Source organism: Trachinotus anak, unplaced genomic scaffold, assembly GCF_046630095.1.
Source record: "Trachinotus anak isolate AG129_WGS33_773 ecotype Australia unplaced genomic scaffold, CSIRO_AGI_Tana_v1 ptg000023l, whole genome shotgun sequence".
Classification (NCBI taxonomy): Eukaryota; Metazoa; Chordata; class Actinopteri; order Carangiformes; family Carangidae; genus Trachinotus; species Trachinotus anak.
In genome coordinates this window covers 6,131,690-6,146,637 of record NW_027273874.1, presented here as the reverse complement: position 1 = coordinate 6,146,637, position 14,948 = coordinate 6,131,690, and the positions used below count along the sequence as shown (strand labels likewise).

General features: G+C 39.8%; 1 protein-coding gene across 2 annotated transcripts; it reads right to left on the bottom strand.

Annotated features, from left to right (window-relative positions):
• Window positions 1-8,544: 8,544 nt before the first annotated feature.
• Window positions 8,545-12,412, bottom strand: LOC139606673 (uncharacterized). Of its 2 annotated transcripts, none has more exons than XM_071458944.1 (2): window positions 12,319-12,412; window positions 8,545-9,662 (listed from the first exon to the last, which is right to left on the bottom strand). In XM_071458944.1, exon 2 carries the CDS (start codon window positions 9,654-9,656, stop codon window positions 8,772-8,774), a length of 885 nt encoding a protein of 294 aa, XP_071315045.1. In that variant the 5' UTR covers window positions 9,657-9,662; window positions 12,319-12,412; the 3' UTR covers window positions 8,545-8,771. The 2 variants fall into 2 exon arrangements, with proteins under 2 accessions (XP_071315045.1, XP_071315046.1); XM_071458945.1 differs by lacking the exon at window positions 12,319-12,412 and adding an exon at window positions 11,052-12,234.
• Window positions 12,413-14,948: the final 2,536 nt, after the last annotated feature.

Here is a 14,948-nt window from a genome sequence, read left to right as displayed (position 1 = left end):
GAGAGAGAGAGAGAGAGAGAGAGAGAGAGAGAGAGAGAGAGAGAGGGCTGGGGGGCTGGCCTACCCTCTTCATCACCCTGGAGCTGTGGAGGAATGCTCTCTCTCTCTCTCTCTCTCTGTGCTGTCTAGGCACAGGCTACAATAGCGACGGACAAACCAAGAAAAGCATAAAAACACATTTTTGAAATTGCATCGTTAAACCCACTGTGTGGCAAGTAATGAAAAAAAAAATCACAAATAATTTCCTGTCACTGAGTAAAAAAAAAAAAAATGCTATTTTTTTCAGTTCATGTCTCTAGATGTCTGTTCTTCTCTAAGATCTAGGACCTTCACATAATTACAATAGCCTATATAGTAGATGTCTTACCTTATTTCAGAATCTGTCACCCTTGATAATTTCTATCACTTAGGGGGAGATAGAGATTAAACTGCCACTGTCAGTCTGATTGTCCACTCAAAACCTCTGCTACAAAGATTTAATATGTATTGAGCCTGTGTTAAAGGTTATATATTTTTTAAAATCATTTCTTAGACATATACAATATGTGAAGTTAGTTGGTGCCACGTTGAGCCCCGGGTTGAGCTGACAGAGGGCGCTGTCTCCCTGACTCTGCCCTCAGCCGCTCACATTGATAGGCAGCTGAAACTTCAGTTCATTAATCAGTTTGATTAACTCATTGTTTATGTCATTTTATTTCCATCAAAAAGGTAAAAACAACAACAACAACAGCAAAATCACAGGTTCCATAGTTCAGGACTGTTAATTGAATAAAACAAGCTTTATTCACTATTCTCTGACTCTGTGAACCAAAGATCAATAGGTTGATCCACAGCAGATTAATCAATAATGAAACCAATCATTTGTTTCAGCTGTAGTTTGAAGCTTTTTGTAAAAACTAATGGTTATTTTTAAAAATAAAAATCTCTCTCTCTCTCTCTCTCTCTCTCTCTCTCTCACTCTCTCTCTCTCTCTCTCTCTCTCTCTATGTGTTAGGTTTAGGTTTGGGTTAGGGATCCATTAGTAATGGTTGTGGTTAGGGTAAGGGGCTAGGGAATGCATTATGTCTACAAGTGTCCTCACAACAAACATAAGACTGTGTGTGTGCGTCTGTGATCTGTGTTCGAGCTTTACACTGTTTGAGAGCAAATATTTGCTCAACGCCCTCCAGTTTATTACTGCGAAACAAGTGCAGTCACGATTAAATATTTAAACTTCAGTCTCCAAACACTTCACAGAGCTGCACTCAGGCCACAGACTGAGGCGGCGGTCACTCATGGAGTGATGAACGCCACATCTAGGTTTGATTGCTCTCTGCAGCAGGGAAAAAGCAGTGAGTGTCAGCTTTGTCATTCGGGCTTGTCTACGGACACAAACTTGTGATGTAGCTCATATTTTCCCCGGAACAGACAACAAAGGCTTTAAAAGAAGGAGACAGGCAGAAACTGTGTTTACAGTTCAGCTCTAAACAACGGCCGTGCCTTTGTTTTCCTCTCAATCACCGCACACAGCTGGAGAGCAGTGTGTGTATGCCCAGCGTCAGAGCTGTTTATCGAGGATGGGAGGCAGATGAGCCTGGGTCGCTGCCAGTCCAGCATCTCTGGACCATCAGAAGACCACAGGGCTTTTCTCCCCTTAAGACTTCACAGGAATGGTCATTTTCAGGACCAGGCCAAACTAGGATTGGGGTTCAAACCAAATCACAAAACCAGAGAAAATCGATTTCAAGTGCAACACACTCAAACTACTTGCTTTTTTCTCTTTCCATTTTGTTCTATGTGTGTAACTGAGCAGCATCACGATCTGAGGGCTCCTCTCTTTGTGAAAGTTGTTGTCCAATGAAGGTGAGATCCAGAAAGATGGTCCAGAGGCAAGTTGTCTTCAAGCACCCACATAAGAAAAAGAAACTTCTGGTCCAATACATGCCTGGGTCTTCTGCCCAAGTCTGGCCCATATACATCCACATCTGGGCTGATTCCGGTCGTTATCCATTCCTGGCCCCAAAATTTATGTGTGCGCGAGAATTGGTCCAGATGTGGAGGTTGCATCTGACAGTCATGGTGTATATGGGCCAGATTTGGGCTGTGGAACAGGGCATATACTGGGTCAGAAGAAAACAAGCATGTGGCCCAAGTATGGGCAGGATTTATTTTACTGCCTGGGCAGACTCTGGCACAGTCCCTTGAGTTTTTGCACGAGATGTGAAAGCCATCAGTTCCATTGATTGGGGCTTGGACTGCCTTTACTCTCAGTACGAGTCACCCAACAAGTCTGCAAGAGAGACGGTATAAGATCTGGACACAGAGAGATATCAAAACACACTTGGTTTAATCCACAGCATAACAATTATAAGAGAGAGGTGAAAGAAGAGTCAAATACTTTCCATGTCAACAAAAAGGGTTGTTATGACAGAAAGTGTTTTGGGTTTGAGGTTGACTCCTTGAAGCCACAACTGTAGAAGGTTCCTATGTCTCTGTTACAATTCAGCACTGCAAGGTTACGAGTCTGACCCATGAAACAGCCAAATCTCTAACAAAGTTTGCAAGAGGACAATACTCAGCACCTGCACTGATGCCTTTGGTCAAAAACTTGTCTCCCAGAGAGATTTGGAAAAGATGTTTGGTAATAGTGTGGCTATAAAATTTGCTTTAAATTGTTATTTTCCAAGTTTTCATCAGATCATTTTTGTTTTTCCAGCCTGAGTCAAAAGTTCCAGTATCTGCTTTACCAGAAGTTCACCACGGGCAACATCCTCTGGGAGGAGCTCCAGAATAGAGATGCCAGAGCCTGTTGTTTTAATGTGAAACAAAGCCTGTGCTCTGTTTGGACTCACACTGCTTACAATGGATGGCAAGTTTTCATGGCAGAAAAGGTCAAAAAATGTCCATGCAATCTTCTCAAATCTCTCCTGATGGAAACAAGTCTGTTTGAGACATACTAGGCATATAGACAAACTGCTGAAAGGTGGGTCATGATGCAGGAAACACCTCATGTGAAAACCTGCTTGGAGCCAGTCAGCCTAAGTTTGGAGTGCTCATGTTTTATTATTACATCCACAGTAACAGAGATAAGCATCTGATTGAAACACCTGGCGATCTGCAGACGGTTGTTTAACAATGCTCACCACTGTTCAGAAGGTTTTCTCAGAATCCTCAAAGACTCTTTGAATGAAAAAAATAATCCGTCTGTTCTCACGTTGCGACTGCCAGAAATAAGTCATTTCTCTTTTTAGAACTTTGGTACACTCATTCATGTTCCCCACAGGATACACTCTAACAACTTTGGTGATCCCCTGACTTTTCACTTAGCATCATCGTCGGGTCAAACTTTGAATTCGTCCCGAACTTTGGTTTGTGACGTTCGCATTAGCCACAGCTGACCTTTGTGTTTAGTGCTAACTTGCAAATTGTGGCATGCTAATATGCTAAAATATGGTGAACAAGGTAATTGTCTTTATTAGCATGTTCCACATGGATTTTTAGCTCAAGGAACTCCCAAGGATATGTACCTGACAGATGCTAGCAAGGCTCTTAGTGTTGTTGTAAAACACAAGTACTATTTAAAATATTAACAGGTGATTAAAAAAAAAAAAACAACAAAATATTGGAAAGAAACATCAATATATACCAATATATACAGTGGCCCTGAGAGCTCAACTCACTGCAACTTAAAACACATGCAAATAGTTCAAAAGCAAACCAAGTCAGTAAACATCTTCATCAATGTGCAACACGTGCTGCAAATACTCACAACACAGCAGAAGTGTTTCCGGGGGACACAAAAAAGTGATGAACCCAGCTGGGATGCATGGATGTACTATAATACATCACATTTATAATACATGTATTATAATACATCCAAAGCTCCAATGCATTGTAGAACAAGTGCATCCGAGCCAGGTTCATCACTCTTTAGTGTCCCCTAGAAATACTTCTGTTGTGTTGTGAGTCTTTGCAGCACATGTTGTCAAATTGATGAAGTTTTCTGAATTTCTTTGTGTTTTGTCTATTTGCATGTGTTTTCATAAGTTACAGTGCATTGAGCTGTTATGGCCACTGTAAATATACATGACTTTACAATTTTCACATTGATCAAATTGGGCAAGAAGATATGTCATTTCAGAATAAAGAGGTGCAGCTTGGCAAAAGGGTTAAAATATTTTATGCTGTGCAGCCAAGAGAATATTTTTTCATCCAGATGGTTAGAAGAGTCTTAGAGGATCTGGAAAGCCCTTCAGAACAGCCGAAAGTGTTTGTAAATGATTTTCTGGGTTCTTTAAGGAGCGTAGGATGTTTATTTTTCAGAAAATCTGAATGATAGCTCTTAGTGATTTGAATGTAATGATAACATATGAGAGGTAACAAACTACAAACCAGTGATGTTCTAAGGTAAGGCCAGCACATTCTGTAGAAGTATAACAACACTTAATCATTGTTCTTTGTGATCAGTTACCAAGGTAGGAAAATAAAACAGAGCCTCTTGTGACCCATTGGTTAAACAGCATTACACAGAGGTTCAGTTGAGCCTGCGTTCTCCACTCTGAGGGTGTGCTGATCCAGTCACACTCAGATTTATGAACTCACAGCCAGTAGCCAATGGTACACCCATAAAACACTCCGACTGGTGCACTCAGCAGTCAGTGAAATACTGTTCTGTATGTATCATACCTGAGACAAATAGTATTTCCACAGTTTTGTTTTCAGTTGCTTCTGCTGTTTTATTATGTAAGAAAAATTTTGTTGAGCACACATGCTTCTTTTCTGGTAGGGGGTCCCTTCGCAGTCAAAACTGGAAGCAGCTTGGCGCGCTTGTTAGTTTGGCAGGACACCGCTTTCTCAGACAGTTAAATCAGTGGAACTAGCAGTTCTGTAGTTACAGGCCAACTTCTTCAATCTGAAGGCTGCTGCTGCCTGAGATCAGGTCAACATCATACGCCACAAACATGTTAAAACTTTTAGAGGTTCAGTATTTGAAAAATGATTCTAATCTGACCTGACGTTATCTGAAACGCCTGATAAATCAAACTCATATGGAAAAGAAAATGGAAACAAAAGCTACAACTAACGTCCAATGTTTCAACCCAGGAATGATAGGAATTTATGTCCACAGAAAAAAAGAAAACAATCCACATCTGAGCTGAAAGTATGAAAGAAAGAATGTAGCTTCAGTATAATTGTTGCAATAAGAAGAAATTAAAGCTCTAATCAATATCGCTATATAAAAAATAGATCAAAAGGATCCCCCTTCAGTTTCCACCCTGCTCTATGGAACATTTTAGCATCTTTAAAGTCATTTCTTGGTTTTCTGTCCCACACCTTTACTACTACTACTTTAGGGTTATTTGCACAGCTCTCATTTACTTTTTTCAGACAAAAAGCCCTAATAAACCCAACAGACACAGTTAGCAGTTAGCTGATAAACTCTAAAGAAAATTAAGTGAAAACTGGGAAACCTCAATGTAGAGGTGCCCCAAAATTGTATTTATATACCTGAGTTGAGTGAAAGTCCCTCTAAGATATTACTTTTGACTTGTGTAAAGTTTTAAAAAGTCACTGATGCGTGTACTTTCAGGAAACAGATTGTGGAATTGACCTAATATGTCCAGTGCTCCCCATCTGATTGAAAAATACTTTTTTTCTATATATATATATATATGTATATATATATATATATATATATATATATGGATATATGGATGAGCACTGTTTCACTCATAAATGGTGGATAAATAGAATTTCAGTGGATTTACCTTCCACTGGGACAGACAAAGATATTAAGTACCTCTGCCATATATTTCCTACACTATATAAAACCCCTCCTGCTATACTTCCTCTGTATGTCATCATGCTTTTTCCCTTTTCCACCTCCTCCCTCAGTCCCTCTCTCTTTCTGGCAGTCAACCACCACCTGACAACACCACAAGCTTTTCTCCAGATGTGTGTGTTTGAGTGTGTGTGTCCCCTCTGACACCACAGCTGTCCACCCAGCCCTGCAGCTTATCTATGCGCACGTGTCTCAGTGTGTATGTGTGTGTGAGTGCAACAGTCAGTTAGGGTCCTGTGGTGAGAAAACATAATGGTGATCAGCAGTGGGAGTTAAAAGTTCAGACTTAGCATTCCATGACATATTGTGTATCAGATCTGAGGGACTATCAAACACACACTGCAGCCAAGTCAACATGTGTGTTGTGCTCTGTTTGTGTGTGTATGTGGTTTAAATTAACAGCAAAGTTTTGCAACATTTACCACCAAAAATCTTTAACCCTTGTAACAGTATTTTAGAAATTTAGAGTGAAATGTGTACATTTTTTTCTGTAGTTTGTTCTACCTGTAAAAGACATTTAAATGGTCCAATAGCCTCGGAAACCTCCCTCCCCCACACCTTTCCGACATTCAGTTGAGGTGCGTCTGAGTTCGACCATTTCCGTAACTTTCCGAAACTGTCAATCATGCCATGATTAGCCAACTTTGCAAAGGTCAGAGAGAAGCCAGGGATTGAGCAACATCAACATGCTGCATTGGCCAAGCAAATACATACTGGGCACATTCCTGGTGTAACATCAATGTCTGGCTATAATAAACCACTGTGTGTTGTTGTGGCATCTGAGAGTCTTCAGAATCACAGATCTGTTACTCAGGCTGGACCTCTTTGATTTCATACCAATACAGCCCCATGTTGTTTTAACCCAGGGCTGATTAAAAAAAAAAAAGTCAGAGGATCACCAAAGTTTTCACAGTTCAACCTGAGAAAGACTTGAATGTCTGTACCAAATTTTACTGTAATCCATCCAACAGTTGTTGAGACATTTCCTTCAAAGCACGAATGTGAACCTCATGGTGGCGCCAGAGGAAAAGTCAGGGGAGCACCAAAGTCAGTAGGGTTCGTCCTCTGGGTACATTGGTTCACCAAATTGGTTTTGAGATATTTGAGTCTTGACCCAAGTGGTGGGCCGACAGTGGTGATTAACATCACCCAAAAGTTAAATTCTTCATCTAAACATTTAATCTAAATCCTAATTCTAACACGAAATGATACTAGTTTGTGCTTAAACTCCTTATTGACCCATTTTCTGTCCGACTCAGATTAGGTTGTCAATGATCACACTCTTCTATTTGTGCACACACTGACTTTGTCTTCTCTCCCACTCACTCCATCTGTGTCGGAGAAAGAGAGAGAGGTGCTTTGTATTATTTGCAGATCTGTGTGTGTTTTTCCGTTTCCATGCACAAATGCAAATATAAGAAAGTAAGCATGAGTCTCTTTGTGTGTGCGACCCTGATTGCTAACCCATTTTCTTCAACCGAAGACATGTGTGTACTTGAGCAAGGTTTTTCTGAATAAGTGACTGATAAACTGATGACTAAGAACAATAAAACTCTGTATTCGAGGCTGCTCTTTAAAGGTTCAGCAGAGGTTTTCTTTCAGTGGATTTGGCATTCTCTGACTGAAGTAGTTAGTGACTTTTAAAAAAGAGAAAGAAAAGAAAACAGTTTCTTTTTTCTGTACAGGCTCACGTCACTATTTGGTTAAGCACCATGGCTCACTTCTCTTCCTCCAGATCTGACCTCAGTAAGTAAGTGAGAATAAAAGTGAGTTTGCTTCGAGCCAGAACACAAATTCATTCCAAATGCCAATATTCAGCCAAGTCCAGGTGATGAATGGATGACTCTAACTTCCCAACACTGCACTCAATTATAAAGCACCATTTCCTTGTGGTGGGATACAAATTCATTAAACATCTATAATGGAATGATACTTAGTTTTCAGGCCATAATGAATTACTATCCAAAAATACAGCCTTTATGTATTTAGGTATTGAATGTAGCAGCAGTGGGATTACCTGTATCTTGCTTAGTTAGACCTTTACAATGACGCAAAAAAAAAAAAAACCCAACAAATATTAACAAGACAAATAAAACTTCCACAATATGATATGCACATTTATAGCAAAACATTTTTTGATGAATGGGAAACTGAATTAACTGCAGTTGTTCCCAGGTACCTCAATAGGTTAACCTTGCTGACCTCCTGCTGAAAATACTCAGGAACATTGCTCTTGTGCTGCCATCTAAAGGACATATATGGTAATTACTGTTGGATCCCAGTCAAAATTGCGGTCACAACCATGAGCATTTTCCTTCCAATGCACCTTTTATCCATCTTGGAATAACAACCATCACCTTCAGTTTATCATCCAGCGTCTAAAATGTAGAGCTTCCAGGTTCTACATGTCATAGAAAGTGCCACAGTTTGTTTAAACTATAAGTCAGCCATCTTTTTTGTTGGATCTGTGGTCATATTTTGCAATAAATGGGTAATATTTCATGATTAAAGAGCAGGAAGAAAGTGTTGCACACTCTGGCTCCATATGTGTTTTCCGTCTTCAAGATCTTGTGGAGGGCCAAAACATCATCTGTCTCAATAAAAGAAAAACACATATGGAGCCGGAGTGTGCGAGACTTTAAGTCTGTATCCTGTCATCAGCACCTCATTACGGCCCGTGGTATGCGATACTTCCTTCCTTCAAATATTTTAGGATTAACCTCTTAATAGGGATGAGCTTTATTGAGAAATAATTTCAGTGAAAAACATCAATTTCTAATTATGGAACAATATTATTAGAATAAAGGATATTTAATGGGTGCAATGAAAAGATCAGGCAGTGGTAGTGAACCTGAAGGTAACACATGGGCAGATATCAATATTTTTGTTCTCTTGCGTTAGTGTGCATGCCAGTCATCACAAATATGATCCCATTAATTACATTGAAACCTTACACGGACTTTTTAGCTTCATCAAGGGAGGAGGTGATGATGGTTTCAGCCAGTTGGTGGGCTAGTAGATGAAGCTCTCTATCATCTGCTAGCTGCTCTCTGCTTTTGGCACTCAAGACCCAGTCTATGATGTTACAAGACAGGGCCTCTGCAAAAGCCTCCGTGTCGGCTCCATGCTGAACCCCTTCAAAGTAATCTCTTGCCAAATCATCTGTGGAGAGTGAATGCATCAGATGTTCCATTAACTCCACCCGGTGGTTGTTGACAGAGCCAATATCGTCCTCTTTGTCCTTTGGCGTTGGCGGAGGAGGTGAGGGCAGGAAAACCTTTGCTAAGCCTCCTTTCAGCTTCCGGGCAAAACTTTGTCTGCCTCTCTCAAGCTCAGGGAGGAGGGGTGTGGTTGGAGGGGCATCAGGGTAGTCTAGGGATCCCACAACGGGTAACCCTGAGTGGGATAGAGGTGGGTGGTAGGGCTGGATGTCTTTGGAGGTCTGGAAATCCATGGTCGAAAATTCTTTTTCTCTTCTAGATTCATCCAAGAAAGCCAGGTTTTCAGCCTGCTCATCATCCGACTGTACCCCAGCTGATCTTGAACTCTGGAAACCCTCGATCTTGCAACCACCACAAACTTCCCTCAGAGCAATCTCAATCACTGCTGACGCTAACTCTTCAGCTAAGGTCTCCTGGTCTTGATTAGAGCTGGACACCTCTGGTTCCACCATTTCCATTTGGTTTATAAATGACTGGATTATGTTCTCTGCCATATTTTGAGCAAACTTCTCAAGCGCCCCAAAGTTTGGATGGTTTCTATTGTGGCCTGCAGGAATGCCAAGGTTTTCCAGATTGGGCTTTGGCATCCTTGATTCTGCACTCACTGCCTGCATCTGGTCCTGTGAGAATAAAAGCAATAATCTTGGTAAAAGGAAAAGAAATATAGGCCTACTTTTTCCCTGAGCCTCTTTTTCTGTGGTGAAGGCCAGTACAAGGTCCAAAGATAGTTTGAACCACTGCCTTGTTCCTATAATTATTTCATTTTTTTTTTTTTTTTTTTGTATTTTTACAGGAATATTTCTTGCCAACATGTTGAGTTATTGTAAAGCCAAGCAGGACATAAATATTTTCCTTAAATGGTGCAGCAGCTCCTTCTAAGTTTCTGCTCTGCTCTATTTCTACATTCCTTGCCTGTTTCAGATTAGAGAAGAAATAGATAAGCTACAAATTGAAAGAATGTTGTATGTTCAAGAAACACTAAAAGGGAGAAAGTGTAATCAGGACTCATGTAAAAATAGAGGAAGAAAACAAAGGCACAGAAAGAACAGAAAGTCCCCTGTGCAGTCTCAGATGGAAAGTAAGACTGAGGCCTCTGACCACAGCCTGTCACCATATGAGCTGTCAGCCAGCCAGGATATGACAAGCAGGAAGTTCGGCTCGGTATCAGATTAGCACAAAAATACTGCGTTGGTCTCTGTAGCAGCAACCTGACATTTTCCCTAAACTCGGTTTCTACACATCTATACCCATTGTAGGTAGAATTGAGTTTAATAATTGTAATATCAAGTTGGCAAAACAAAATGTTTCCTGAAATTATTATGTTGTTGCTGTCTGATGCATAGATGAAATAAATATAATGAAAAAACCGTGTGTTTCACAAGGCTTGATTCAGCAAACAGGAAATACTAACCCTGTTTTAGTGCAAACATTAATCAACATGACATAACATGGAAAGTATCATTATTCTCCAGGGCATGGACTCACAAAGCTGTATTGATACATTTTGGTACTGTTTTGGTTATGAAGTCTAGACTGTCTGACTATTTTGCTGCAGGATTCTTGAGAGCCGTGTTTTTCAAATGAGTCTCTTATTCCCAATGTGTAAAGACAGTTTGACATTTCAGGTAATACACTTCATATTCATGCTTAGTTAGATGAGAAGATTGATAACAGGGAATAGTCAGACAGATAACTCAGCGTTAAACCACAGCATGACGACAACTTGATGTCTTTTTGTACGGTTTAAAAGATATAATGTCTTAATTAGTGGAAGGTGGATGGTTTTTTTAACCTGTGGACAGATCTAAGATGGCTGGTTTCGCAAGCTTTCAAGCTTTGTGCTAAGCTAGCTGTATCTCAGCGAATGGCATCAATCTTCAACTCTAACTCTTGGCTAGTGTGATAGAAGTTCACACTTGCTAACAACATTTCTATTGCTGACCTTTTTATCCTACAGCTTGTGAAAGTTGTGAATCTTTGTCTAGTTAGAAAAAATTAAGCTTGCTCACCTGGCATGCATCAGCTAAGTAGGTTGTATTTTTAGAAGCTGTCTTAGTGAGAAAGAGAAGTAGACGAGGCAGACCTTAAGAAAGCAATTTGAAATTGAAAGTAACACCTTTAACAACTTCCTGATATTCCTAGGTTGTTCAGCTGCTACTACTATAGCTACTAAAAGGACTTAGTTGAATCCAACCGTGGATGTCAGGATTATTTTCAGCCATGTTGCCATCAAAATGATGGTTTGATTTAAGTCTTTACAGGAATAACTTGAGTGATATAAATTTAATTCAAATATTACTCAAATTTGGTTATCTGGTAGGCTAATTATTGAGTCTTTCCAAACACACACGTACACACAGCGTTTCTTTTTCCTCTATAGAGCTTCATCTCCATGCAGCCAAGGTGAAAGACACTGTGAGCGACACCAGTGGAATTCACGTCAGCATATGATTGCTATCTCCCTCGGTGTGCATGTTACAAACTTTATATGATGTGTCACACCTTTAACCTGCCATAACTCACTGAGTGGACCTCTGCCTGGGTTCAAAACAGAGACAGCCCAGAGGGGAACACAAGATAGAGACTGAAGTGCAGATGTGGAACAAATTACAGCTAAAACAAAGAATGTTTTCTCTGGGCAGACTGACTTGGACATCCTGATGGGCAGAGGAATTTGTATGAGATGAGGATGCTACTTTATTCCTCGATGTCCTTGTGTTACACAACCCTGTCTAAAAAAATATTAATTTGGTAACACCAACACTTCACCTACAGTCTTTTAACATCCATGCAAAGTTTCTACATTGGTGCACAAAGGCAGTTCAGTGCATTGCAAAATATTGTTGGAAATGCAGCGCCTCAGCTGACCTTTCACAAAAACTGGAATTCCTACACACCCATTTTCACTGTTTTTAATGAAATGTGACAAATCCAAAGGGAGAAAATCTGTAAAGTGTTTTAGAATCCACTTTGTCTCATAAATTACCAAAAATTATTTCATAATAGATCATCCTTTGTCTTTTGTATTGTAGGAAGGCTTTGTTAGCCCAAGAATATTTGGTTAGATAAGTCATCTTTGTGGTCAAGATTTAAAACTACAAAAATAGAAAAGGGCATCTCCTGATTTACTGCAATATCTGGCAAGACTGAGAAGGAATCTTGACGGCCAGTTGGGCAAGATTAAAGCCAAAAGTTACATAAATGTCATAAAAAATATGAAAACGAGATACAGAAAAAACATCAGGCAGCCATACTAACCGCAGTTGACCAACTTACCAGCTAGTAACAGGGTGACCGTTTGCTCTTTGGTGTCTCCACTGCAAATGAGTCTATACGGAAATGGTTTGGCAAACGAGTTCACAAGTTCTTCTCACTTCCTGTGTGTGTGTGTGTGTGTGTGTTTGTGTGTGTGTGTGCATATAGACAGAGAGAGTAGCTGTGTGTGTGTGTGTGTCAACCTCCTTGACAACAAGACAAATACACATACAGTACACTGAGTAAACCCAATTGAGGTTTATTAAAAAGATTCTGGCTGATGAAGAGAGTGCGATAAGAAGAAGAAAAGGAGATAAATGGCAGAGGAGGAGGAGGAGGAGGAACTTTGATGGTTTATTGTTGCTTTTCTGCACAGCAACAACCAGACAGATTTCAGGGGTAGAGGTAGATTCAAGTTACCACACTGTACAAATACTTCTATTACTAGAAACAGTCATTGAATGTTGAATGTTACTTAAGTAAATGTAAATATAATCAGGAAAATCTACTGAAAATGTTAAAAGTATAATTGAAATGCATCCTGTACAACTTATTTTCCTGATTAGATTCTCAATTAATCAATGCTTTATAAATATACAGACAATGGTTAGATTATTTTAAAAAATCGATTCAAGTCAGAATTAAAAGGAAAAAACGTGCAAAATCTTAATTTGTAAATAATTAAATTAAAAAGTAATATATTTCCCTCTAAATGGTAGTGGAGTACAAGTATAAAGTGCATGAAAAGAAAATATAAGTATCTCAAATCTGTATGTAAGCAGCCTGCAGTCCTTGAATAAGTGTAGATAGTAAGACAATCCAGCAAAATGATCGGTTGTTTAATTGTTTTTGTGAAGTATTACGTCCACAACCCTGAATTCAGTGTCCAAACCCCACCCATGCAGCTTTCTTATCAGCTTCAACTAAATCCTGAGAATTATAAAACGATTTCCCCCCCCCGGCCTCTGATGGAGACACAAACAATCTGGAAGAAACTGCTCTCACATGAAAGCTTTTTGTCTTAGTGTTGGATGAGGACAACAGGGAGGGGCGATGAAATAGAAGCAGTGCCGTGAGATGATATCTCCCTGCAGAGCTCATTAGGCTCCGGGCTGCACTGCGTGAACTGCAGGGGTTGAAGTTGAGTCGGAGTATCCTGTTCAAATAAAGTGAAGGTGGAGCTCAGAGTTGAACCTGTTCGTTTTGTTCTACACACGGAATTGAAATGAAATGAAGGAATGTTTCTTCACTTTATTTGAATGATATGGTGTCTAAAGAGAGTTAATGGGGCTGTTGGAGGGTGTATCCAGAGATGACATAGATCTATATGGCATTATCCCCAGGTCAGAGGAGGATGAAAATGAATTCATCCCAGATATATTTTGTTCTCTTAACAAGGCTCAGATACACTTTACGGCCTCAATTCCCATCATTCAGACAAGAATCAGAGATGACCCTCCCAAACTCCTGGCCGCTGGATGGATGTTAGCTGCCAGCTTCCCCTGATGTCCACTCTGAACCTGCCCTCTGGGTGCACAAATTTTATGACCTTCTATAATCCAAACTGTACTCTGTGTTGTGGGCCCCAGTTGGCCTGTTGCGCTCTTTCTACAGTTGAGGAGATACGTCAGGGAGCTCATTGCTCAACACGATCATTTCAATGGAGTTTAACAGTGATTTCGGAGCCAAGCAGAGACAAAAACATATAGGAGCACAAATAAACCCTCTGATTATGGGAACCTAAAGGAATGAATGCATTCTCCATCATCTCTTATTTACATCATCCTTAGTATCACACAATCACTGCTAATTAAATGCAGGACATATAAAAGCCAGTTTAACTATTTTTGTCCTTGTAAAACTAAACTGTAGCTGTAATCCCCAATATTACCTATATTCATATTTTTCCAAACACTGAAGGACTTTGGCTTGTGAACTTCTGCTGTGGTTCTTTTATGGGTTATTATAAATGTTACTAAAAATAAATTATATGTGTACATTTGAACACTTTAAAGTTGTAGTAGTGATACATAAACATGAGACGTTCAGTTATACATAGTAAAAAAAAAAACAAACTACTACAGTATGGTATTCTGTATGTGCATTCATGATAAAAATGAAATAACATAGTAAAACATGTAATATATGGATGGGAGGGGGAAATGCTTGTGTTTGATCATGTGCTCTGAGTGTAAATAATCTATGTCACATGTGTATTTTCCATATAAGTTAAGACTTGCACACTTTGCTCAGGATGAAAACATCAGTAAAACCCCAGACGTTTAAACTGCCATTGGTTTGCGAGACGTTTCAAAATTTCACTCGCTCCTCCCTTTAGGGGATCGTTGGATTTAAGTCCAAGGGAGCGGGGTGGGCGGAGACGCTTTTCTAAACGCGCCTTAAAATATTGAATGGATTTTTCTGAACTAAATAGCACACATAATTACATAACACAATAAAACTGAATTATAACCTGATAACTTTTACATATAGGATAAGTTATTCCTAACGCCTCCGCCTTGTTAGTGATTATTTTCCAAACCAGGCGAAGCCGTTAATATGAAACGAACGCTCCCTAGCAACGGCATCCTTAGCGACTCTCTGATTGGTCCGCCCGGATCAAATTCCAGCCAATGAGAGCGAAGCGCCTC

Coding starts and splice junctions, on each gene's coding strand:
- LOC139606673 (XM_071458944.1), bottom strand. CDS start 9,656: ATGCAGGCAGTGAGTGCAGAATCAAGGATGCCAAAGCCCAATCTGGAA.